The sequence below is a fragment of the Thermobia domestica genome, chromosome 11 (genome assembly GCF_964235325.1).
Source record: "Thermobia domestica chromosome 11, izTheDome1.hap1.1, whole genome shotgun sequence".
Taxonomy (NCBI): Eukaryota; Metazoa; Arthropoda; class Insecta; order Zygentoma; family Lepismatidae; genus Thermobia; species Thermobia domestica.
The window spans coordinates 215,681,081-215,708,431 of record NC_137464.1 but is presented as its reverse complement, the minus strand read 5'-3'; the positions used below and the strand labels follow the sequence as shown (position 1 = coordinate 215,708,431).

At 35.5% G+C, this 27,351-nt stretch overlaps 1 protein-coding gene across 5 annotated transcripts in view; it reads right to left on the bottom strand.

Annotated features, from left to right (window-relative positions):
• Window positions 1–27,351, bottom strand: part of Dic1 (Dicarboxylate carrier 1) — a 75,600-nt gene that overhangs the window by 13,789 nt on the left and 34,460 nt on the right. For all 5 annotated transcript variants that reach the window (XM_081731615.1, XM_081731613.1, XM_081731614.1 and 2 more), the window contains 3 exons: window positions 19,231–19,397; window positions 3,608–3,815; window positions 247–327 (listed from right to left, as the gene is read on the bottom strand). In XM_081731615.1, coding sequence (XP_081587741.1) covers window positions 247–327; window positions 3,608–3,815; window positions 19,231–19,397 — 456 coding nt within the window. The remainder of the gene's footprint in view (window positions 1–246; window positions 328–3,607; window positions 3,816–19,230; window positions 19,398–27,351) is intronic.

The window sequence follows — 27,351 nt, the reverse complement described above, 5'->3', positions numbered from 1 at the left end:
TGACATACTCTCTACATTTGTCTCAATCATTAAATGTATTTTTTCTGTGTAGATTAGTGCATTTTACGTCAATTAAAATTTTCCTGTTTTCCTGAATAACGTAAAGTCTTTATGGTCCACGTTAAACAGAAACTCTTAATCCTTACCAGCTCTATATACTCCTGCTTCATCTTAATCCTGATTCTCAATCTATCCCTTTATCTCGCAAACATGCTACGAACTAAAATTTAAATTTACTAAACTTACTTTGAATTCTCCTGGCTTAGAATTCATTGCTCTTGTCTTAAGTACATCGAGAGGCTGAGTTAATGTAGTGGCAACAGCTCCCTGTAACAAAAGATTTAATTTCAGTACAATCTGTTTGACAATTCGTTATGTAATGTATTTAATATAGATCATAATACCACTCCTATTATAATATAAATCATCGATAAAATTTGTAAAACATTGAGAAACATTTTTAAACACCCTAAAAAGTGAATCAGATACCATACAAACACACATACTGGATGGAATAAAGAAAGTCGGAGGAAGCCAAAAATAAATAAATAAGTGATATCAAAAAATAGAAGTACAACTACGAATACAATATTATTCTATACAATCTTTCTTAGGGTCGAACCACAAAGTCATCGTAACATTAATAAGCATTCCACTGCTGATTCTTAAATTAGGATGAGCCCTCCCCGTTGGTCTAGTGGCTAGCGCGTGCGCATTCAGCACACGTGGACCGGGTTCGATTCACGGTGGAGAACATAAAAATTTAGTTTCACAATTACCTGTCTTTTTTTAGCTTAAAGGGTATAGACGTAGGACGATAAACAAACGAAAAAGGCTCATTTTTCACTTTTAAATAAGGATAAGATAACTTACATAAAAATGAACACAACTGACTGATAAATTTATTGATCTCAAAACCAGAGTTTTGTATATCCACATAGATTTTGCACTATTTGCAACAAATAATTATTTATGTAGTCAGAATAAGATATTTTCGAAATAAAGCGAATTTCAATTTTATATATTAGACATACGACATACAATCTGGAAAAAATACTCTAGAAGTAAGACACATCAAGGGATGTTCTTAAAACTAATCCAAAACGAACGATAGAGTGAAATCCATAGTTTTCGGGGTCGCTGAAATGAACAGTGAAGCTTCCAAAGACTTTAAGTCCAAGTTCAACGCCATCGGTAGAGATAGGGGGTGGCGGAGACAGAAATTAAATGTCAGAAATTACTGAGATTAGTGTCGATTTAATACTTTTCCGTGTCTGGAAAACGGCTGATCCGTTTGATATGACCTGTGGAAGACAATTAATACCCACCTTAAGTTGTTTCTTCTAATCATATCAATTTGATGAAAGGCGTTTTGTGTGGGGATAGGATACTTCAAACTTTATGTTAAAAGTAGAGTATCTTCTGTATTTTTGTCATTGCACTTTTATTGAAATAAATATCCTAAGCGGGAATGAGAGTCAAACATTTCTCATAAACCTATTCTTCCCGTGCGAATAACGAGCACTTCAGCTAGTATGTGACGTTTAGCATTTCTCGCGATTTTTACCTCAAATTATGCACATACCATGAAAATAAAATAAAATATCGAATATTTGTTATAGTTTAGAATTTCGAATGAGACTTTTGAACATTTCTTTTATGTCAAGAAAATTAAAGATTCAGCTAATGATTATTTGGTGGTAAGTTATCAATTACCAGAAGATTTTTATTTTCTATAAAATGTTTGAATAAAACTTGAGGAGAAATTTTTTAAAGTTTTTAAAATATGCGGTGACAGGTGCAATTATAATATCGCAGTGGTTCGTACACATCAATATTGCCACCATCAGTGCTTGTTCGAGTCGGAACTTCGGCTACGTTCGTGTTTTGTAGTCAGTTGTAATTTTCTGGTACATGTGATTGCGTCTAAATACATAGTGCAATACTATATTATTTTAATCTGTGAATGATAAAATATAAATAAACTATTTGTAGCTAATAATGTCCGGAGTTAAAAGAAATCATGTATCAGCTTATTCTAATTATCAGAAGAGGCCATGTGGTTAATATAATTGCACACGTACATAGATCTTTAGATCCGGAGGTGTTCGTTTACTACGATCATTTCAGGTAGTTTAGATCTTTGATTATTAAGAAACATTTCACAAGAAAGCAACCGAAAATTGAGGCGTTTTCACTCTTCTAACACGCACATGTAAGGAGCTCTTTGTAACTAATATGATATCTTTACTATAATACAAGAACGTCTCAGTCTGTATGTAACGTTTCTAATAGTTCACAGTCGTCCTAATAGGTTAATGACACCAATATGACGTTAGCGTGCTGACAATTTTCAGATTTAATTGGAACTTAAAAAACTGCATTGTTTCAGTTTAACTTCAAAAATAGAACAAACACGATTTTAACCTATAGTATTCAGCGAGTCGAAAGCTTGGGGAAACAACTAGTGAACACTAAATATTTTACTCTTACGTTATACAGTACAATTTCAAGTGTAATAACCTATTTTAAATATTGTTCATAACACAATTCAAGATTTAATGAACACCGTTTAGTCTGATGGGTTTACTACATAGTTCTTCTGCGCTGTATGCGTAATCATAAAATTATCCAGATTTAAAGTTACAGACAATTACTCGCTCTTTCAACTTATGCCAAAATTTTGTTTGTAGTGAAAGATCCTTTTTCTTTAAAGCTAAATGAAACATAGAAGTACAGCTTAAGGTTAGTGTAAAGGGACAAGTTTTGCCGATAGATGTCACTACAATCTTCGTATCTCTCCCATGTATTTTTTACCATTTACGAAAATTTACAATTTATTTTACAAGTTTCAGCCTAGAGACTTCAAATTTTTAGAGGAGGAACTTCGTAACCTATTAAAGGGAACAATCCGTGCCGATTTTTTATTTAGAATTTTCTTCATTGTTGAAACAGTTCGATTGTTAAGGGTTTGGATATTCATTTCAACAATCAAGTAATTTCAACAATGAAGAAAATTCTAAATAAAATATCAGCACAGATTATTGCTTTTGATAGATTATGACGTTCCTTTTCTAAAAATTTGAAATCTGTAGGTTGAAATTTTTAAGAGAAATCGTGAATTTTCGTGAAAGATAAAAAATACATGGGAGAGATACGAAGACTGTAGTGCCATCTATCGGCAAAACTTGTCCCTTTAAACCAACCTTAACATAAGATTCGAGTCACACGTATTTCCACCGGAAATCAATAACACTTCCCTGTACCAAAATAAGAACATTCACCAGTAAACCACTAATCGAACTTATTGGCAAAATGAATTACTTACGGAGATACACTTTTTCTGTTGAAGAAAGAAAAGCTTTTAACTACTTTTGTTAATACTTGTAAGTAAAAAATATAGACATAATAAAATTCAAAACTTCTACTATCATAAACAAGATATAGTACGACCCCCCCCCCCCACACACACACACAAATCTTTGTCACTCCCCGAAAAAAATTAGGATCATGTAAACTATTAATATATATACACACACAGACATCAATCATACGAACGAAATAAAAATAACAACAAGAACACTGCAGCAGAAAGTTAATAACTTACCGCAGCAGTGCTAGATAGAAGATGAGTAGCAATGTTGTCCGAGAAGAATTCTGTACTAAGAAGAAATAATTTGATTTGATCATAAAAAGATAACTGACCAATCGTCATGAAAATAGCTCTTGATGTGGCTGTTGACGCTCCTGAGAACAGTCGAAACACTCCTTCTTCTTTATACACTCTGAAGAGTCCATCAATTGCATTCTTGTAACTGAAACAATAATCATGCACAATAAGACAACAAAGTAATGCTATGATCAATTCATAACAACGTTTAAATCATTACCTGAGTTTGTGCGAGGAAAATTTTCATCAATGATGCATATTTTTAATTTTAAGAAAACACCAATTCAATAAACTTCATTTTATTACACTTTCATACTTTGAGTCTTCCCAACAGTTCCTTTTTTGCACCACATCAGTCTCCAACAGATCAGAAAAATGTCATCTACATAAAAACAAAAACTAGTTCCCTGTAGGGAACGCTCTTATGTATTTAAATTCATCTATACATATTCAAAAAGAAGAAAAGAGAGTTCATATCATCATCATCATATTTTCTAACATACAGGAAAAGCATACAACAACGTTAGAAGCTTTTGAAATATCTATATCTAACTATCCGTATATATATATATATATATATTCCCGGTGTAAGCTCATGATTCGGATTTCTGGGTTTTCGGCCTCTAGGGTCATTTAGCCCGTCACGTATGAGGGATGACGTCCCTCGGCGAGCACATTATCCAGGAAAGGGAAGGAAGAAAGGAAGGAAGGAAGCGGCCTGAGACCTATAAGTTAGGTACCACCATGGCATTTGCCTGGTGTGAATGACGAAAACCCAGGAAAACCTCATTCCAGATGGCTGGCCTGAAAAAGCTTTTTCAACCGAGTACCCCTACCGGGAATCGAACCCAGGACCACTCGCACCGAAGGCGAGAGCATTAGGGACTACCCTACGCGGGGCCACGTTTCATGTGGTTTGGACTCCACGTTAATCAGTAGGTCCACGTCTCATTTAGCCTCGCTGCTGAACGGGACGTTAAACTCAATATCAACTCAATTCATTGTATGTAAAATCTGTAAAATGAATTAAATTAGTTACAACTGATCTACCATAAGCACCCACTCAAGTGATTTCAGAGCTCATAGTGGTCTGGTCTCTTAGAAATAGTTGAAAAGTGACCAAAAGCACACGAAAAAGTGACCAAAATCTCATCATGGCCCTTTTTTCCTTTGGTAATTTCTCCATCACCTCTCTCTTTGTTTATTGTTTCGTTTCATCTTTTCTTCTTTACTTCTTCTTTTTGAGCTTCCTACTTTCTTAGGTTTTCTAAGTATGCTTTGTAGTTACGGTAAGCAGACTTAGCAGATGTAAGAAGCTTCTGAGTAAGTGGAAACAATTCTAGCCTATTTCCGAATTTCTTCATCCCAGACATTATATTTAACTTAGCATTGATAGTTCTCAAAGCCATGAAATATTCAAATTCATCACCTAATCTTAAGAAGAACATACAAGACGAACATGATGAACCATACAAACACACACACTCACAACGTTGAGCGGAGCGTTAACTATTACGAGAGAAAACTAAAAGACTATTATGATAGAAGAAAGAATAGACACAGAAGGGTTCTCAACCCCACCTTGAGAGCTTAAGCATCCACCAACCATCCACTGTGCTTTAGAAAGAATAAAAGCTGAAGTGAGAATAAAATTGACTGTTCCAAATCTGGCAGCAAGTACTGAAGTTTTCAGAATAGTAATGAGTGACAAGTTTCTGCCTTTTTCCATTTATTTTTATATTTTTCTTTAAAAAACCTGACAATACAAAACATAAATAACACGAAAAAGTCACTTTACCTCCGAAAAAAGTAACTTTTAGTGACCAACTCGAAAAAAGTAACTTTTAGTTAAAAAAGTGACTCGCTATGAGCCCTGTGATTTACTTACCTTACGTGTGCAGTTTTGCTATACGATTCCACTGTATAAGTAGTAGTAGTAGTAGTAGTAGTAGTAGGAATGGGTTAGAAGACCCGCGGGACTCGTTTTGTTCCACCTTGACTGCCATAATATAAATTTAACCTCAACTGCTTCTTCAATGTTCATCTTCTTCAATTCCAACAAAGTGACAATTTTCTTCTATTGCCACTACAAAATAAGACACAATACATAAACCAGAAGGTTTGGCCAATCGCAAACTGCAACCAATCAGAAACGTGTTATAGTTTCTATGGCTAGAGTCGAGGGTGAAGAATATGTTGTTCAGAAGATGCTGTCTACAATTGCAGTAAGCAGAGTTGGTCGGTGGGTTAGAGTAGATCATGGTGGGTGCTGGGTTGCAGTGGATCAAGGTGGGTCATGATAGGTGGTGGGTCGCAGTGGCTCATGGTGGGTGGTGAGTCGCACTGGGTCACACACTGTTAACCTACGGCCCACTGACCTACTCAGAAAATTCGACCCACTTGACCCACTTGACTCCAACTATGGTGGAACATGTCTAGTACCTAGATTGTAGTTGATATTACTATTGTCTCGTGAAATCAACTGCCATTATGTAGTTCAAATTTGGAGGTAAAACCCCTATAGCCCGCTCTTTCCGCCCATATATATATATATATATATATATATATATATATATATATATATATATATATATATATATATATATATATATATATATATATATATATATATATCGGGTGTTAATGAACTAGACCACAAGGTGATTCCTCACATCAAAATAAGTCAAAAAGTTCCTATTGACCTGTGGGACAAATTGCATAGTTTCAGAGCTATGGCTGTCCAAAATCGCGAAAAAAACAAATTTTAAGAGGTCCTAGTTTGAATTCGAGAAATCGTGGAGTGGCGGTTCTTATTAGCGTAAAGGAAGTCATGCCTACACAATCTTAAAATGCATATTTCATTAATGTTCAAAGGGTGTGATGAATATTTCCTGCAGGGTGAAATTCCCAGACATGCCATCAACCAATTTTGAGATATGCTCTGACTTTATGATTGGTCCAAAGTAGGCAAACGATATGCCTTGGCAGCCGTAACACTGAATCCCTTGGTGCGAAGTCGGAAGTGTTAAGAATCTCAACAGCACGGTCTCTCGTACTCGTAAAAAAGAATGCTGCGATTTTTTTCTTTCACGGTTATAAGTGAAGAAAACGTGAAATATACCGTGACGAAATATATCGCATCACACGTTATTTCGAACACAAAAACCATGGAGCTGCAGGTTCCTAACACTTCCAACTTCCTTCCGAAGCACTGGATGTCGATTCTTTTCAAGGATTACCTCTTGTCTCCTTTGGAGCCTCTTGAAATCAAGGTATATCTGAAAACTCTATTGAAAGGATATTTGAGAATTATACCCTGCACGGAATACTCTGTACACCCATTGAAAATTTATGTAATATGCATTTTTGGATTGTGTATTCAAAACTTTCTTTACGCTGATAAGGACCATCATTAATAGTTTCTGGAGTTCGAAATAGGGCCTGTTGAAATTTAGCTTTTTCGCGATTTTGAACAGCCCTAGCTCTGAAACTATTGTAAAGTACCCAAAATCCTTACATGTGTTTGTCTAATTTATGTTGTTTATTATAAAACAAGGAAGTTATAGTCATACTGCTTAGAAAAAAAATAAAAACAGATAACGTCGGCATCACACCACAATTATAGGAAGTTTTCCTATACGGAAATAAGGAAGTAAGAGATTGCAGAAAGAGACCTGAGCTAAGCTCTTCGCCACAACCAGGAAGCACCTGAATCCCGGAAAGGGGTTGTGCTGGTTGAGGACGGAGACTAGAATCGGGGAGTCGTAATTAAGATTGGAGAGTGGAAGGACATCGTTTGGAGTTGAACTGAGCTGAACTACCTGTGAGTACTGCATCTATTTGCGATGTTAGATAACCATAATGGTTAAGTTTCTGTGCCATTACGATGTAGTAGATTTCTATAATTAAGACCATTTCGAATCCTAATAGCTTGTGGTGTGATGTCGAAAATATCCAAAAGTAATTGAGTATTTCATTTCTTATCCTAAGACGATTTGTTAAATTCATCCTCGAGTTGTCTAAATACACGGTGTTACAAATTTCAGATGAGCTACGCTCTGCCCCCAAATATAAAAAGTTTCTAAGATACTAAATCATTCCGGTTAGAAATTTGTAGCACACGTTATGGTGGAAGCATCCGGTTTTATCCATTTATGGGTAAAATTAAGATTCCGGACAACATTAATTAGATTATGGTCATTTACCACATATGTTTCGATTTCGGAGATCTCGCTTATTTTATAGGGCATTCAAGTTACATTAAATTAGATACATCATGCTTGATTCCGATGCCTCATACATATGGGAATGAAGCGTATCACGCGTAGTTTAAATTATTTAGACGATAATATCAGTTTGTCAAGTTGAGTAAAAGGAGTTTCATGTTTTTTTCTCTCTCTCTCTCATAGTATGCTGAAATTACAGGCGTCAGTTGTTATAATGCTATATAGTTTTGCGAGATTCATTTCCTCTTGTTACTAAAGAAACGGACAATACACCAAAATTCTTGTTGTCATATAGGAATTTGCTGCATTTACAAACTAATGGTCAGTGTACTTTGCTTAGGTTGCAAAATTAGCCGCAATGAGAAGGTTTATTTTCTGTTCGTATATAGGATATGAATAATACTTCCAGCAGTGATACAGAACATTCAGACGGACAATTTAGAACGTTAAGATACAAAAAGATTCCAATAAAAATAAAAATCCCTCCCCTAAAACGGAAATACAATAAGTCTAAGAAAATGCAGGGACAACACAGTGAAGGTCAGGGAGCTCAAAATCCTATTGTTAATGTATACAATTCCCATTATCCAGTTCCGAAATTTAAACCACACAAAATCACGATACAGCAGTTCTTTGATGAATATGATGACTGTGTACGGTTAAATAATTGGACTGATAAAATAGCAAAACAAATGATAATCACCGCGTTTCCAGGGAAACTAAAAGAACAATTGCGAACTTTGTTAAAGAGAAAGAACATTACAGATGAAACAACCTACGCGAATTGTAAAGCTGAGATAATTAAATGTTTCAAGAATGCTAGAGATAGTGTAGATTTTTTCTCTACCGTACAGAATAGGATTCAGAAAAAGCATGAACCCATTCAGTCGTTTGTTTATGATATTTTATCCATGGTAGACAAACATGCTCCGACTTTGACAGAAGAGCAGATCATTTCAATCATTACAGCAGGGTTGAAACCGTACTATATTCAACACCTAGGTTATGAGTCTTTTGACACTTTAGATGCGTTTATCCAGACTCTCTATACGTTAGAAGCAAATGAATGTAAAATTAGAAATAGGAAAAAGAGAGAAATAGATGCACGTATTAAGAAAGCGTATAAGAAGAAGTGTAGAAAAGGGAAATGTAGGTGTTCGTCATCTGATTCTGAATCAGAATCTACGGTTACTGACAGTTCTTCGTCCGAGTCCGAGGACGAGATTACGTCACATAGGCACAGGAAAAATAAAAGGAAAGCAATTCGAGAATTAGTAGAGAAACAACAACACAGAGCAGAACACTCGGAAACTCAGAACACAAACACACCTTCATCATCATCTCAAAGTAGCGAGGTTACATCTTCCATTAGCCAGTTACAGAAAGAAATAGAAAAATTGTCGCTGAGAATCGAAGGCGGTTCTTCAGATTCGCAAAAGTTAAACACCAACTGTGCGCAAAATAATTCTCAATCCTATCAGAATAACAGAAATAATTTTCGAGGTAGTAAGAGAGGCAATTTTAAGAATAATCAGGGTAGAAACAATACTCAATACAACAATTTTAGAGGGAAAAATAACAATTTTCGAGGCCGTGGTGGTCGCGGTAATTTTAGATCAGGACGCGCAAATTATCATAACAACCAGTGTTGTTGTCATCATATTAATGTCCCTCATGTACAACAAGTACCTAGTTTTAATCAAATGCAGGGTGTACATCACATGCAAAGTAATGGTACAACATATTATGTTCCTGTACAAAACCCTTCCCAAATGAATCAGGTACAGGGAACTCATAATTTAAACTGACAACGTCTGTACATGCAGACGGTGGATGTACAGATAACAAGAAAAAGGGCCCACCCGTAGAGATTAATAATACTAGTGTACACCGTCAATATAAACAAAAGAATGTTCAGGGAGAAGAGATACAGACTCCATTAGAAATTGAAGGGGACATGGTTAGATTTACAATTCAACTGAGAAAGAAACCATTAAAAATAATTGCAGATACGGCAAGTACAATATCAATTTTAGATAAATCATTGCTATCTCCTAAAACTAAATTGTCACAGGAAATTACGAAAGTTGTTGGTGTTTCATGTGAACCTATAGAGCTGAAACACACAGCCATAATCAAATTTCTAATTAACGGTCGATCCTTTCATCACAGGTTTAGAATAGTGGAAAATTTTGGTCCGAAAGCTCTTTTAGGAAATGACTTCTTTATTTTTCATAACGCCCGTGTTGATTACCTTAATAAGATGCTATCTTTGTTTAGATATGGAAAGCCTCCTCGTAACACACAACAACAGAGTAATACGGGTCATCAGGTTTCAGAGCCAATATTTTGTTTGTTGACAGAGGCATATGATCCAAAGTTTGTCATTCATAAGAGGATGTATCTTCCTCCAAGGACAAGAATAATTGTTCCACTTAGATGTATTAATTCGAAATCAGGTCAAGAAGTGATTTTAGAGCCAGACATGTCTATAATTGAGAAACTAGGAATTTTAGTGCCGCGAGCTATTTTAAATAAAAACGAACCTGTAGTTGAAATTATTAACCCTTTAGTCACAAAAGTCGTTCTTCATAAAAATTTTGTAATCGGAAAAGCGGAAGACGTTCAAATTGAAGAGTCAAATCAATGTTGCCAATCAATAGATGAAAATTATGTGGATGAGGAATTATTACGGGAAGGACAACAGTTATTCCAAATTTCTAAATTAAATATTGGTCAAGATGCCAGTCCTGAATATAGAGAAAAAGTAATAGACCTCTGCTACCGCTTTGCTGATGTGTTTACGTGGAATCCTAACAGGATCGGAAAAGCAAGACATTTTCAATGTAAAATTGAACTTAACACAGAAATTCCGTTTTCACGCAAACAATTTCCAATTCCACATGCACTGAAATCGGAAGTTACGCAATTTATAAATACGTTATTGGAACAACGGGTGATACAAAGATCCAATTCGCCTTATAATTCTCCGGTTATGTTTCTTAGGAAACCGTCAGGAAAACTGCGCAAGATTATTGATCTGAGAGAATTGAATTCACGAGTTTTATATCATAGTGTTAGTTTACCTCCTGTCAGTGAAATACTGTCAACTATGTCAGGACACTTGTACTACGGATACTTGGATATTTCCAATGCCTTTTTCACATTAGAATTAGAGCCTCAATCAAGGAAATTTACATCATTTAGCATTCCAAATCTTGGAAAATTCGAATACCTTCGTATGCCACAAGGTTATGTAAATTCGCCTTTTTATTTTAATACGTTCCTGTCAGTTGTACTAGCTAATTTACAGCCCGACAATATAGCCTTATATGTGGATGATCTATTTCTATTTTCAAATTCTGAAGAGAAATTTGTAGAAGTTCTAGAACAACTGTTGCATAGACTGAGAATCTATGGTTTAAGAGTGTCGGTAGAGAAATCACAGTTTCTCATGAAATCAATCATAGCGTTGGGACACAAAATTTCAAAATTTGGGTTTGAAGTTTCAGACAGAATTTTGAAAACTATTGAAACTTATCCTCCACCTAAAAATACGAAACAATTACGATCCTACTTAGGGCTTTGTAATTATATTCGAAAATTTTTGCCCAATTATGCAGAAATCACGGAACCGCTTCAAAAGCTCGTTCGTAAACGAGAAAGGTTTGAATGGACCGCTCAACATCAAGAAATCTTTGAACTTTTGAAACAGAAATTGCTAGCAGCCCCCGCTCTTGCACCGTACGATCAAAACAAACCCTTGTGCTTGTATACTGACGGGTCAAGGACAGCAATTTCTTCAATTTTGCTGCAGACAGATGATGAAAATTCAGGTGAATGGTATGTTATCTCATACTACTCTCGTTTGTTAACAGAATCAGAGAAAAAATTGAGTGTTTTAGAAATTGAACTTCTAGCAATTATAGCTTCATTTCGAGCATTTCGTTACTTCCTGCTTGGAAGACATTTTTATCTGAAGACAGATTCAAGAGCTCTAACATTTCTGAAGACCAGTAAGAATTTGCCACCAAAACTTTTGAAATGGTACTTTTATATATCAGATTATCAATTCACGCCAATACATGTAAAAAGTGAGCTCAATATAGCTGACGGACTTAGCCGTTACACACTACTTCCCGTACAGCCGGGAGATCTTTCAGTAGAAAATATCGATCAAGACAAATGTTTAGTGAATTTCACAGAGCCACAGGATATAGGCCGCTATCAAAGAGAGGACACATTCTTTGGAGATATTTATAAATATTTAGAAACGGGTGAAGTTTCATCTAACACCAATGCAGTACGAATGTCGAAATGCTATGAATTAGTAGATGGAAAACTTTACCGAATACATAAGTTTGCAAACGTAGCCAAACGTTTACTATGTATTCCCTTTAAGTTACAAAACAAAGTGTTTGATATGATTCATAAGTCGCCATTAACCTCTGCTCATCAAGGTCAAACGAGAACATATAACTATGCATTGCATAGAATTTATTTTCCACACATGAAAACGTTCATTAGAAACAAGGTTAGAAGTTGCCCATCCTGTTTATTAAATAAGAGAGTCACTAAACCTCCAAAAATGTTACCACAGACATATGCTCAATCACAGCCTTTTTCTACTATCCAAATCGATCAGGTTGGCCCTTTCCCAATGTCTGAAAAGCATAACAAATACATTCTCATCACATGTGATCTTTGTACTAGGTATATTGTAACAGATGCTTTAATAGACTTAACAGCAGAATCAATTGCTGACTCGTTATATCGGAAAGTATTTCTCAAGTATGGTTTGCCAGAGAAAATTTTTTTGGACAGACTTCCCGGACACCGCAGTAAAATAATGGCCGAACTTTCAGAAAGGTTGGGAACCACATTGAATTTCATAGCTGTCAATCAGCACGAATCTTTAGGTTTGGTGGAGAAAACAGCAGACACTATTCAGCAAGCGTTACGACACTATGTATCGTCTAAAGGACACACATGGGACTTATTTTTACCAGCACTCACCTTTTCGTTAAATAATGTTACAAACGTGACAACAAAATTTAGCAATTTCTTTTTGCTACATGGTTATCAGCCAAGGTCATTGTTGGAAAATGAATTTCAGACTCCAGTGCAAAACATCGAAAATGCAGACCGCATTGAAGTTTTGAAAACGATAAGAGAAGAGGCTTATCAAAATATGATCAAGAATTATCAAAAGCAACTTGAGAAGTTTCTTCAAGAAAACAAACAAGCAGAATTCCAGATTGGGGATGTTGTCTTAGTGAAGGACCATCAGAAAAAGAAAGGGATCCCAGAAGTGTTCAGTCACAAATATAACAAGAAAGCTACAGTTGTAGGTTTCACTAACAGTGCGAACAAAATCGTCGTAGAATATCAAAATAAGAAGAATAACGCCAAACGTGATGAAGTGGACATCAGATCTTTAAAGAAGATTTCATCAGTAAGAGAAGAAGACGCTGAGACATAAACACCCATTAGCCTGGAAAGTAGGCAATTTGCTCCACAACACATGGGACGAAGAAAATTCTCCAAGATTTGCATCTATAGAAACAATTCAACATCTACAACTAAGAAACATGATGAATGATGTGATCAGCACCACAGGACAAGCGAAGACGCTAGATGACACCCATAGACGGCGGTGGACACAGACGACGCCCAAAGAAGAAACAAGTTTCTACTATCAACTTAAGATGTTCCCACGCCGAAACTTTGAGAGTCAACCAGATCTTCAATCAACGAAAGATGACCACCAATAGAAGCGAAATCAAGAACCACTGGACGAATATCGAGATGGTACATTGGAAAAGAAGAGGATCATATGTTAGTCTAGAATAGGGATATTAGGTCACTCTGGTGAAAGCCTTTCGTATTGATTTCTTTTGTTCACTCAGCAAGTGCGAATAGACTGCGCGATAACAGTCTCTCTTCTTCGGACACCGTGAGTGTAAGTGCCTTACGGTTTTCCTTTTCGAACACAAAGGAATCAATACCCTTATTTTTCTTTCCTGGGACTATTCTATTTCTTTGATAAGCTAGTTAGGCCGAAAACTTTCTTATTTCGCGATATAGGAAATTAGAGAATTTACTATTTATAGACATTCAACAAACTTAGAGTGATTGCATTAAAAAAAAATCTTCAAAGATTTTTTTTCAATATTTATTCATATTATTTTTAATTAGTCGTTATTATATAGTAAAGTATACTACGAACTCCAAATTTATTTATCTATACACCCCAGTAGGTATTTTGTTTTCAGCATTAACAACTGTTCATGTTGTCTCTAGAAATGTCCAAACACCGGTTTATTCAAATTATTCAGACGATCAACACAGAGCTTATTTCTTATCTTACAATGCGTTCGATTCAGTGATTGCAAATCAAATAATCTTAGATAGTAGACATACCGTAGAAGTTACATATCATCACATAGAATTACCTATAAATCTTTCATTTTCACAATGGGATGTAGGAAACCAATTTTACTTGGATAAATTACAGAACCTTTCTTCTCAACTATCGAATTTGACAGTGAACCCTACTATGCCAATATGGGCTCACTTTGATACTCATATTACTTATAGCATTGGAATTATTTTTATACTAGTAGGATTTCTATTACTAATTCTTATTGTAGCTCTAGTTATTAAAATGTACAAGCTGAATAAGATAGTAACTGAACTAAGTAATCATATTCACAGGCCTGAAAATGATTAAAGAAATAAACAATGAAATACAATATTGCTATTGAAACGTGAGTAGGCTATGAATATAAATTTTGCGAAGCAAATTTTCAAGTAGAGTCTATTTCACAGCAGATTAACTAGGCAACAGGTATGCAAAGCATCCTTCAAAGAAACTAGTTAATTAAAAAAAAGAAAGAAAGAAAGAAATATTTGGTTATTATTAAAATTATGCTAAGCATATTTCAAAGAAGAATAACCAAGTAACAACTTCATTTTCTGAATCTTTTTTTTCTTTTGCCTTTCTAGGTACGCTCCACAATGCAATCATATACTTTCGTCATCCCTATAATTACTATTTTAATAATCATTTTAATAATTTTGTCATTTATAATATACAAATTATTCAAAATTAAATTAACCCCAAATAACGTTTCAAATTCACATATTCGATCTGTCAAATATGTTTCTTCAAAAACAGATTCACACGTAACCCCAGATTGTTCTTCGATACACCTCTATGATGATACATTAAATGTATATCCAACAATTAAGCCTTCTACGCCTACTATAATTCTTAATGTTAATGGTATGTCAATGATTTCTTCTAACTTCGTGTTATTCAAACATTAAAAAAGGGACTCATTTCACTACTTCTAAGTAATGGTGCAGACTTAACAGTTGTGCTTGTCTTAATATCTGTAAATAAATGTATTTACTACACGCATAAACAAAAACACTCAATAATCACTCCTACACAACAACATATCAACATCATCAACAAAAGAACAGCAACAGTAGCAGTTCCCCATAGATGCCTTATCTTCAATGCCAGATATCAACAATGGACCATGTGGACTGAGCCGAACAACAGGATCCTGAGGAATCTATGCTTTCAAAGGATTAAATACTACTACCAATTATCGAAGTGAGGACTTCAGTGATAATGACAATTAAATACATATGACAGAATACATACCTCCAAGTAACATGTATTCCAGTATAGGAAGGAACAGATGACGAAAAACACAAACTCACACATAACTAGTGAAATAAACTGAGTGTTTTGTTTCATTCAGAGTGCGAAGTGTTTTGTGACAATGTGTTTTTTTTTTTCTTTCTTACAGACAGGATACAGTGACATTAACCTACATTTATTGTAATATTACCTTGTCAGCAGAATACTCATGTGATACAAACAACATATATTCATATTATTGGTGACGGACAATGCTGGTGGTGGAATATACATACATACATACGAGTAAAAAGAAAACTTTATATATACAGAGTGTTCCAAGATAATGGACGAACTTAATTATTATTTACTTTTTATGTTTATACAGGTGGACAGTAATCCTTTTTTTCCTTTTTGGCACATAGAATCGTGCTCAAAATTTCGAGACAGGGGTAATGTAAAGTACCCAAAATCCTTACATGTGTTTGTCTAATTTATGTTGTTTATTATAAAACAAGGAAGTTATAGTCATACTGCTTAGAAAAAAAATAAAAACAGATAACGTCGGCATCACACCACAATTATAGGAAGTGTTCCTATACGGAAATAAGGAAGTAAGAGATTGCAGAAAGAGACCTGAGCTAAGCTCTTCGCCACAACCAGGAAGCACCTGAATCCCGGAAAGGGGTTGTGCTGGTTGAGGACGGAGACTAGAATCGGGGAGTCGTAATTAAGATTGGAGAGTGGAAGGACATCGTTTGGAGTTGAACTGAGCTGAACTACCTGTGAGTACTGCATCTATTTGCGATGTTAGATAACCATAATGGTTAAGTTTCTGTGCCATTACGATGTAGTAGATTTCTATAATTAAGACCATTTCGAATCCTAATAGCTTGTGGTGTGATGTCGAAAATATCCAAAAGTAATTGAGTATTTCATTTCTTATCCTAAGACGATTTGTTAAATTCATCCTCGAGTTGTCTAAATACACGGTGTTACAAATTTCAGATGAGCTACGCTCTGCCCCCAAATATAAAAAGTTTCTAAGATACTAAATCATTCCGGTTAGAAATTTGTAGCACACGTTACTATGCACTTTTTGCCCATAGGTCCAACTTTTTCTCTTATTTTGATGTGAGGAATCACCTCTTACAATTTGTCGATATAGTTCATTAACACCCTATATATATATATGGTGTTTCAAAACAACAAAGACAACGTTTGGGGATGATTCCTGACACCAATATTACACAAAAAGTATAGACCAGCCTGGGTCCAACACGTTTCATATATCTATTCAACCAAAATTTGTAAATGCATATTTTGTTAAAATATCAATATAACGCATACATAATCCAAAGTCTTTTACTCAAAGAAAGGGCGTTACTATATATCGCGATGAAGACAAATTCTACTTAGTTTCTGTTAAGGCATCCGAAGGTTCGATTGTCGTATTGCCCAGGAGCTGACACCATTTTCCCCTTCTTTTCCTTCCAAAGTATTTCTTATAAGACAATTCATCCTTATAGAGAGTCCAAAAAATTTCTTTTCATTTTTCTTAACTTCAGTATGCTTATTTGCATTTTAATAGGACGTAATATTGAAGTCTCAAATATTCAGTAATATTATTATTATTATTATTATTATTTTACTTACCACTAATGTTGCCTACCACTATTTGCAATGCAATGTGCTACTAAAAAACAAATCAAATAACACTCCTCGCCATTCACGCTCCCGAACTCGAAATACATGATTTACAGTTCTCTGTGTTAGGGGAAAGCACATTTATTATATTATTCTTTCAAATAATACGTTTCACAAGTTACTTCACTTTCAATGTGTAACTTCATATCATCACTAATAATCGTCTTGTTCCGATAGAACAATATCACCTCCCCCTTGCAAAAAATTAAAAAAAAAAAAAAAAAAAAAAAAAGTGAATACCCATTTATGGGCGAAATTTGGTTCCCTTGGGACTTTTTAAGAGTTTGAAGGGCCTTTATTTTGAACATTTTCATCTGATTATTCTGGCTAACGAACTCATTCAAGATATTTCAACAATTAATGTTTGTGCCAAGTTTGGTCTCAATCCGCTGAAAATTACGGTGGTTATGGTCTTCACAAAAAGCGTTATATATACACAGATAGATAGACAGACACAGAGAGAGAGAGAAACTTCCGAACTGAAAATGGTTTTTGAATCAGAGGGTGATGATCGGCAAAAGCCCCTCGTACCCGTGCTGCGTCAGAGCTAAACCGGACCTCTTTGCAAAACGTATTGACCAGCCTAACCTAAACACAAGCCTCCCAGTACTCAACGTAGAAATCGTAGTCGAGAGATTTAAGGCATGTAGTGATTGTATTTTTAATGACCATGAGTATGGGTTCGATCGAACCTTCCACTTCCATTTTTTTAAAAAAAAACTTTTTGCAGCTACGTCGGAACGTTCAATTTTTATTCTTTTCTAATTGAAATGGCGTTTACATTTAAAATAAGAAGAATTTTGGAGGCATTTGTTCGGATATTCTTCTCTTTCGAAATGAAGACAAGAATAAAAGCAATACGCCACGACAAGAAGTATTATCAGTACTAAACATTACCAATAATAATTGCTACGAAAGACTAAATACGATCTCTTTTACAATCTCTCATGAGCTGTATGCATTATTAACAAAAATTTTAAAAAATCTCGTTGCAGGAGATTCGAACTGACGTCCTTTGCATTTGTAAGCCAGCAACTTAACCACTACACCAAGATCATTGTTTATTAAACGTTTAGTTGTCGGCCTGCTTGTATTTGTATTTTACGTTCCGACTTCGACAATTTTTACTCTCTTTTTCTCCGTTTAGCAGCTGTTTCTGGCTTTCTCTTTCGGTGTCGTCCTTTATTTACACTATGCACTATTCGTATTCACAGCTTGTGCCGCTCTGCAATGTCTTATTCAGATTAGACTTTTCTTCTTGCCCCTCAGTAAATATTTGATTGATTTAATTCTCACATTCTCAATGGATGGAGCACAGGAATGCCAGACTCAAAAAACAGGTGTACATTTAGTTTCCTGACAGACTGTACAACGATAATTTTTTTGTCTTTCTTTGATATTCGACTCAAACATAAACGGAAGATAGAATCGATCAACTTTGGTTAATGATGGAATGTCAAAATGTACAAAACTGTTATTTATATTAGCCAGCAACAAATCTTACTGGTTTTGGGCATACAATTTGTTTTTCTGGTTTAAATTTAAAATATTGTTTTGTTTAAATATTTTTTCTGCTAATTACGAAGAAAATGAAAATTTTAGTTTAACGTCCCACAACGTCCCTTTAGGCTAAAGGAGATGGAAGATTAATGAAAGTGAATGATTGTGAAATCAAATTTGTGAGCTCTACAACCGGGAATCGAACCCGCGACCACGTGCACTAAAGGTAAACGCGTTAGCCACTAGACAAGTGGTGAGGGTTTCTGCTAATAATAATAATAATAATAATAATAATAATAATAATAATAATAATACCGAAATGCTTTTATCTACAGAAAACGAATGTAAGCTGAAAATTTTCCCTTTTTAAAAAGAATTTTTCGAACTTTGTTGATAGTTTTTTTGTAAATTATTCTAATGATATATGATACCATAAAGTCATATAGAGTAAATAAATTCTGTAAACTCACTTTCTTCGGGATTCCTCGGGTAGTTTGATATCGTTCTGCATTCTAACATTGACCATATCAGCTGGCGTACCAACAAGACCTCCGCACGCTCCAGAGAAACCGGCCAAGAAAGCTCGTTGAATAAAGGAAATGTCCTCTCCATGGGGAGAAATTTTCTGCTTGGCAACCTTCAAAGACAAATAAAGGACTAATACAATAAACACAGCGCGTGCTTAATTTGACAATTGGTTAACGATTCTAACTTTTGTTTAAGTCTAGCCATAGTTAAAATTTATTTTTATTTATTTATTTATTTTACAGAGATTATCGCGACAAAATATTTTAAATAAGATGTACAACGCAAGATACGCAAATATTTAACACCATTGCAATCAGATATTACAATAGAAGTTTTATTTTAACTCTGAAAAATAATATTTGTAAGTATATGCATCCTAACAACCCTCCCTCCCCTCACTAAATATTACAATGTTGCGCGAATTCGATTTTCACTCAGTAAGAACGTTTTTGTGGGATACAGGCTGAGTTAAGCACTATATGAAATTGTGTATGTGTATAATTTTAGGTTTTTAGGTTCTATGTTATTTTCATTAAAAATATACAAACAGAAAAGTACATGTCAGTCTCAAAGTACCATGAGATGTCTTGTTCATTACAATTTCTTTTTTAATAAAATTAGTGTTTAAAGAATATTTGAATACAAATCTAACCTTTTTCTTCTTTTTTTTCAACATTCTCTGACACAAAAATATAATCTTTGAAAATTCAACATTAACATTTCTTTCATGAATAAACGCGAAGAGAAAATCTACCTGCATTTCACAGAAACCTTGGGGAAAAATCCTTTACTTCCTCATGCCCCCCCCCCCCCAAAGCAAACCCTCAACCTACCTTTTCTACTGTTTCACGAGTACATGGAACTGTTTATTTAACACGCTGATAAACCATGCTTATAAAAACGCTGTATATAATAAAAATTTATACGTACTTTTAACGATCCTTTCAGTGAAACGTAACTCACTTGTACTTACTCAAGTTTTCGCTAAAAGCAGTGTTCGAAACGTAGTATATCATATGAATCACTGAACAATTATTTACAAAATATCAGTAGATCTACTTTTGTACCACGAAAAATAATCTGCTATAAACATTTTAATTCGTCGCCAGAGTTGCTGACTCTATTACCACAGTCTTTGACAACGTAGCTCTAACACACCACGTGTTCTATCCAACTGTTAGAAGCCAGCTTTCTTTAACCACACAGTAAATATGAGGGTAATTCAATATATAAGTCGCAAATTGGTATAGAAAGCAAAGTGTAACGAGTTCCTGATGAAATTGGGTTTATTTCTCCATATAATCAGCTTGTATATTTAAGCACCCGTCCCATCATTTCTCGAATCCCTCAAAGTCAGTAGAGAAAAATGTTTGTAGTTGGTGTGGTTTAGCTAGTTGGTAATCTCCCTATTGACCTCCGCCATATAGTGCTCCGAAGAGATGGAAGTCTGGTGGTGTCAAACCCGGATGTTACATTCGTTCCCAACATAAAAACTGTATGTGAGCCACTGTAGTATTGGCACTATAAGGGCGAGCGTTGTCATCTAACAAAAGAACTCCAGTTGTCGAACTACCTATACGTTTTCTACGAATGGCTCACTGAAACTTGATCAGGGTTCAGTAATACGCAGCTGCAGTGACAGTGTGACCCGGAGGCAGAAATTCTACAAGCAGGATGCCGTGCTGACTGGGTAACCATAAACTTCTCCGTATTGGTTAATAAGGGATGTTTCCATTCCATACTGGCGCACTTTATTTCCTGTTCAAACCAGTGAATGATTTCGTCACCAGTGACGATGCCGTTCACAACCCAACTACTCTCTTTTGCGTACTTCATGATATGCTCAAATTATAGGGTCATTCTGGTTTCTTAATATTGGTCAGTGAGCTTACCAGGAACCCATCGTGAGCACACTTTGTGAAAATTCAGTTCGACAAGCACAATGCTGTACGCTGTACCATATGAGTCATCTCGTCTGTAGTCAGACGTTGATTGTTCCGGATCATTTCTTCAACTTTCTTCAGGATAGCATCAACAAGAAATATTGTCGGACGACCGGGACGATCGTTATCATTGATGCCGGTCCGACCACGATTGAAATGTTCCACTCAATTGTAAACGACTTTCCTGGAGAAACATTTGTTACCGTAAACAGGCATCATTTACTTGTGTACTTCCTCACAGAAATCAAATTACGGCCCATTGCTTGAATGACTCTCCACCGTACGAGACATTGGCCACTAGCGCATCTACTATAAACAGTGGTGCTGCCACCTATATTACGCTTGCGGAAAGAATCGAAGCGGTGAGTGAAATTTATATATCAATTTTACATTGCACCAATTCGAAGGTATTTCATTTTGTGACATGTATTGCCTTAACCTCGTATATAACAACTTTTCAGATAGCAAAAAAATCCTATTGTGCATAAAATCTGTAGATTGAACTAGAGAGTAGTATTGTAAATATATGTCCTTATATTCAAAACAAGTAAGAGCAATACCACGCAGTATACGTTCATCCAGCCGTTATTATTTCCTGCACTTATTTAGTAACATGTCAGAGTTGCTAATTAAGTGTAGTTTTCCCTGGCCTTTGACGTGGGAGAGACAGGTTCGATTCCCGGCGGTAGCTCATGGGATTCGGATTCCTCGCTAAGTTTTAGGTTCACGTCTCATATAGCCTCGCTACTCAAAGAGACGCTAAACTCAAAATCAAATCAAATCAAAACTATAAACAAAAAAACGTTCTTTAAGTAAATATATATTATCCTTATATGATTCCATTCTTTTCCCCCTCTTTATTTAATTTTTCCTTGTGATGAAGTTTTATCATTTATGCAATCAGGGCACTTGAACTAATATATCAAGGCAAGACGAACTCACCTATTGTGTTCTATCGACATTTTTTTTTTCTTAGAGCAAAATAAGAAGTGAAGAAATTCTATTATTTACAGTGTAAAATAACACGTGATAACAGATGGAAACAAGATATGAAATCTACAAAGTCTAGACAAAGAAGGCATTCGAATTAAAACAAGAGCTTCTAACCGGAAGCATCCACACAAAAGTAACGAAAAGGCTGATGAAAGTATGTGACGTTATATGGATGTGAGGCATGGACATCAGAAGAAGAGGACGAACGAAAGCCTTCGAATTTGATTCTATGGAGATGGGAATAAAGTTGTCAAATGAAAGAGTATTGAAAATAATAGAAGAAAATTTTAGTATACTGAAGAATATTTTGAAGATATAATATGATTGGACATATTATGAGACATAAAGGAATCATGCTACTAACCATGGAGATAATGACAGAAAGAAAAATATATAAAGAAGGACCACAATTCAAATATATGGACCAAATAATACAAGATGCACGGAAGAAAAGTACAAGAAATGAAAGGTCTAGTTCAGAATAGGACGGATTGAAAAAAGCTGCGTCAAACCAATAGAAAGATTGTTGACCTGATAAGAAAAAATATAATTTCGGCTATAGCTACCTTCCTCTGAGCATTTCCAAAGGATGGTTAGTAAACCATACGTATTACGGACGTAAATATACGAGACTTGTCAGGAAAGTAAATATACAATAAAAATTAGATATATAAGAAATGTACTGGACCCAAAAACAGCTACACTGGATACATTGGTACAGAAGCTATTTTCCCACATAAATGCCACCACTGTCCACACATTTGTTTAAAAGCAGAATAAGTTTTCGTACCACAGAATCGTACAAATTCAGTGCCTACATACGGAACCACACTGGACTTCTTTCCTGATCTCAATCGTCATCGTTGAAGTGTTTTACATCAAGATTATTCTTGAGATTCAGCAACAGATTCAGTAGTCACTGGGTGCAAGATCGGGCTGTATAACGGATGATCAAGGCCGTTCTATTGAAAATGTGCAAGCAATTCTTTGGTGACTTCGCTTTACACCTGGCGGCATTTGGTATTGCTGCTACCATTTCCAACGCGTGTTCCTCAGCAGCACTGACGAATCACTCCTAATCCTCGTCGCATGGTTCAAAGTTACAGCGAGTGTTGCGAACTTTGCTACACACTTTTTCCAACGTGCAAGTATGTTTATATCTTTATTTTTGAGACATATGTGAGATACGTGACACATATGTGAGATCTCTCTCACCCCCCCCCCCAAAAAAAAAGAAGAAAAACTAAAAATCATCTTGTGTCAAATTCTGAACTGGAAACCTCACTGCAAGAGCATTTGATGCTATATTTGAATGTGATGGTACTTATAGATAACATAGGACAAAACGAAATACCAACACACGAAATAAAGATAATACTAGCAATTGCAAAGAAGCAGAATCTTCAATTTTAGGTTTATTTAAGCATATATTTCAGCTGAAACGTAATATAAAAGATATACAAATGTTGCATAAATTATTCTCGCAGACTGAATGGAATGATTTGGATTCTTTTTAAAATCAGGAATTCAGTTCTCAACACGTCAGAGGAAATCTAAATGAAAAAAATGGGATGTAATTACAACCAACACACTATCAAGTAATAACATTATATAAAGTTACTTTATCACAAAAGTTGGTTACTTTTAATTTTACATTCTGGTAATTCAAGCGATTCACGAGCGTCAAGGTGAACAAAGAAAAGTGACGAAATATGGTAGTTTAACAAAAGCAAAGCTTCAGAATTTCAACACAACAGGATTTTAGTTTAACAGGTAGGAACATTTTTTTCTCTTCAGATAGATTTACTTTTTGTAATACGTAAATTTACTGATCCAGCTTTTCTTACGAGCACTGAGGAAGATAACAGTTATTGAAGTTACCGAATTATAAGAAAGAAGAAAAAGAAGATAGGGAAAACAAGGTATTTCATTTTTGTTGTAACGATAAAAGCAGAAATAACAATGAGCGGACAAAGTGCTCTACAATAAGGATCCAATATTCTATGTTTGTAAGTACTTCATAGTGATTAAGCAGGAACGACTTCATGCAAATGATGAGTGGACATATTAATTCCATTGATTACATCTATAAGATTTTCACTGCATTGTTTCGGCCACTTAAGCTATTGCTTTGTTCACCAGGAAAGATACTCACATAAGATCGAATCCCATTATGAACACGATTTGCATTTTTAGTGCAAAGGTTTATAGTTGGAAACAGGCCTCTTGTTGAACTGGTTGTTTATGTAGATTTTTTTTCCCTACGGTAATTTCTTTCTCTAAGAAGTGACAATTTAATTAACATCGTACGAGTCCTGTAGATACCAACAAAACACGAAAATCTCTCTTAGGCTATGTTTCTTCTTTTCTTCATGTAACTAATTCACTTCATATTAAATTTATCTGCAAAAAATTAAATAGGAATTGTTAATAGAACAACTTATTGATCATTAGAAAAAACTTAAATTCAAGTTTTTTTCTTTCTTCCTATCAATCTAAACCCTTAATATGGTATATTATTTTCGGAACAGCTGTGAGCATTCGTACGTGCACCTCTGAATCCAATCGCAAAGCATGACGCTTCTATAACAGTGCGAAAACAAGTAGCTAGCAGCTCACGTTTCCCACTCGGATCAGCAGTGTTGCAAGTTCACCAAGAAATTTGCAAGTGCTACTAAGCTGTCAGGAAATAGCATGCATAACGAAATTAGACTAAATAAACGGCCAAAGAAACACCTTACGTTCTCAAATTTCCTGTATGTGTGCTACAGATGTTACGATATTAAAATCTGTTCATGCAAGCTGCTCTATGCTATAGAGATGAGAATCGGAATCTGATATTGCACTTGAATCACTGCTGGAGAAAGAAACATCTGCACTGCTATCACTGTCACCAACACTGAAATACAGTCGTTCTATTTCCAGCTCTAACAACTCTTTCATCTGAATGTATTCTTCCGCAGTGTTTTCCATATTACTGCAACAGTTTCCTCATTCCACTGCACCAATTTCAGAAAACCTTTATTCACACAATTTCCACATGTCATTCAACTTAGATGTTACGTTTCGTTGCGCAACCCACTGTTTAATATCACCCCAAATCTTCTCTATGCTATTCAAATCCAGATGGTATGCCGGCAATCGAAGAACTGTGTGGCCATGTTCACCCATGATATTATCGAGAATGAAGCTCTTTGCTTTTGGTTTGTTGAGCTTTACAAGATTGTAGAGTTCAGTCTTATACATGTTGTCAGTGAAAGATACTATATTTTTGAGAAGCCAATCTTGCATATCTTTTTCTCTAGCATTGGATGAAGGGCATTTTTCAGAAGCGTTCAAGACAAAGTTAGGGGGCACATTTGGGAGAAGTTGTTCTTTGATCCAGCGCATATAATTTGTGGCATTCATTTCTCTGTAATAGTATCCAGTTGTTTGGTTGGTCTTGAATATCCAGGAATAGGAATAAAGGCTTTATCACTGCCTGTACGCACAATAATAAGGCGCCGCCCCTTAGATGTTGGTGCTTTGAGACCCTTAGTGCTGCTATCACACCATACTTTGGGCACTGTGTGAGAGTATATATATATATATGTTTCGTCATTGTAAACAATGGGACGATCTTCACGACGGAATTGGGTGATAGCTCGCAAATAAGCAAGTCGTGCACTGCGGATATCAGTCCTTTCAATAAGAAGTTGCCTATTAGTGACTTTTTTCACCGAAATCCGAGTTTTTTGAAAATTTTTAACAAACTGGACTCATGTCCCTTGTATTGTGTTTTTCCTGTAATTTTAGAAGCACAGACTTCACTGTCGGTACTCTTTGTTCCTCTATGTAGAATTGGTGAATTGTTTTCCGAATTACACACACACTGAAATCGTCTAGGTTAGTGCAAGGAGGTGGACCATTTTTATTTTTCGGTGGCGTGCCGTAAGATGCTGTTGCCCCAGCTTCCACTTTCAATGTTTTTTTTCTTAATGGACTTCAATCAGTTTACGGACACTCCTATTACAGCAGAGACACGATCTAACACTTTCTGTATTGGAACAATATATATATATATATTTTTCAGCTTCTTTCTGCATGAATTGAAGCACAGTAGCAACAACCTCACGCGTTTGACCACGAAGCGTTCTCTGATATACTTTGGAGTGAATGATGGCATGTTCTAAAAAGTAAAAAAGCTCACTTCAAAACAACAGTATTCCTTCGATTTGTATATACACAAAAAATACACACGCTTTAACCCGCTTACGCAGATCTCACTTCACTCTTCTCAGACACATACTGACCACAGCGCTTTCACTGTGCAAAACTAGTCACGTGACACAATTTTCCCTCCCATGTTTTTCCCTGCCAGAAATCATAGCTGTTTCGAAAATGACCTGCCTATAAACTTTGGGTCATACTTAGAGAGCTCTTTTTCCAAGAATTATGAAAACCCTGTTCACCCCTCTAAACCTTCCTCTACTAGTCTTCGTGACACGGGTAGAGATTTATAATCCCTCCTGGCTAAAAACCAATGTTACCTCAATTCCTTTCCTTTTTTCCTTTTTCCTAGTTGAAATATTTTTTAAATTTTTGTAGTTGTTGTTATTAACGGAAAATAGGAAGGAAAGCTTTCTCCTTATTTTGCCGGACTATACAAGTGGATCAGAGGTACGGCAACACTGAGAGCAGTAACAGCTTACACGCTAGCGAGGACTAACCAAGGGTTGTGGGGGTGAAAAGAAGAAGTGCTTGGGGAAAGAGTCCTTTAAGGCTGTCCCGATGTATAGCTGAATTTGTCAGGTTAAGCTATAGGCATAAAACAATTTTGAGGGGAATCGCCACAGCTTAAGTAGCCGAAACCGTCTAGTGAAAATCTTACAGACATAATCAACAGAATCAGGTGTTTCCACTCATCATTTTAATAATTTCATTTAAAATGTGTCACTTTCAGTTTTTAAGCAAGGATTTTAGTTCACGCAACTTCTTATTTATTGGAAGAGCTGGCCACGTAAGAGTTTTTATCTGCTCGTGACCTATAACTAAGAAGAAATCTAAAGCTTTGTAGCCTTGTATTTTAGTTGTTCTACACATGTAAACGGAAACCGCACAATCTGAATTCATCAATATAGAAATGAA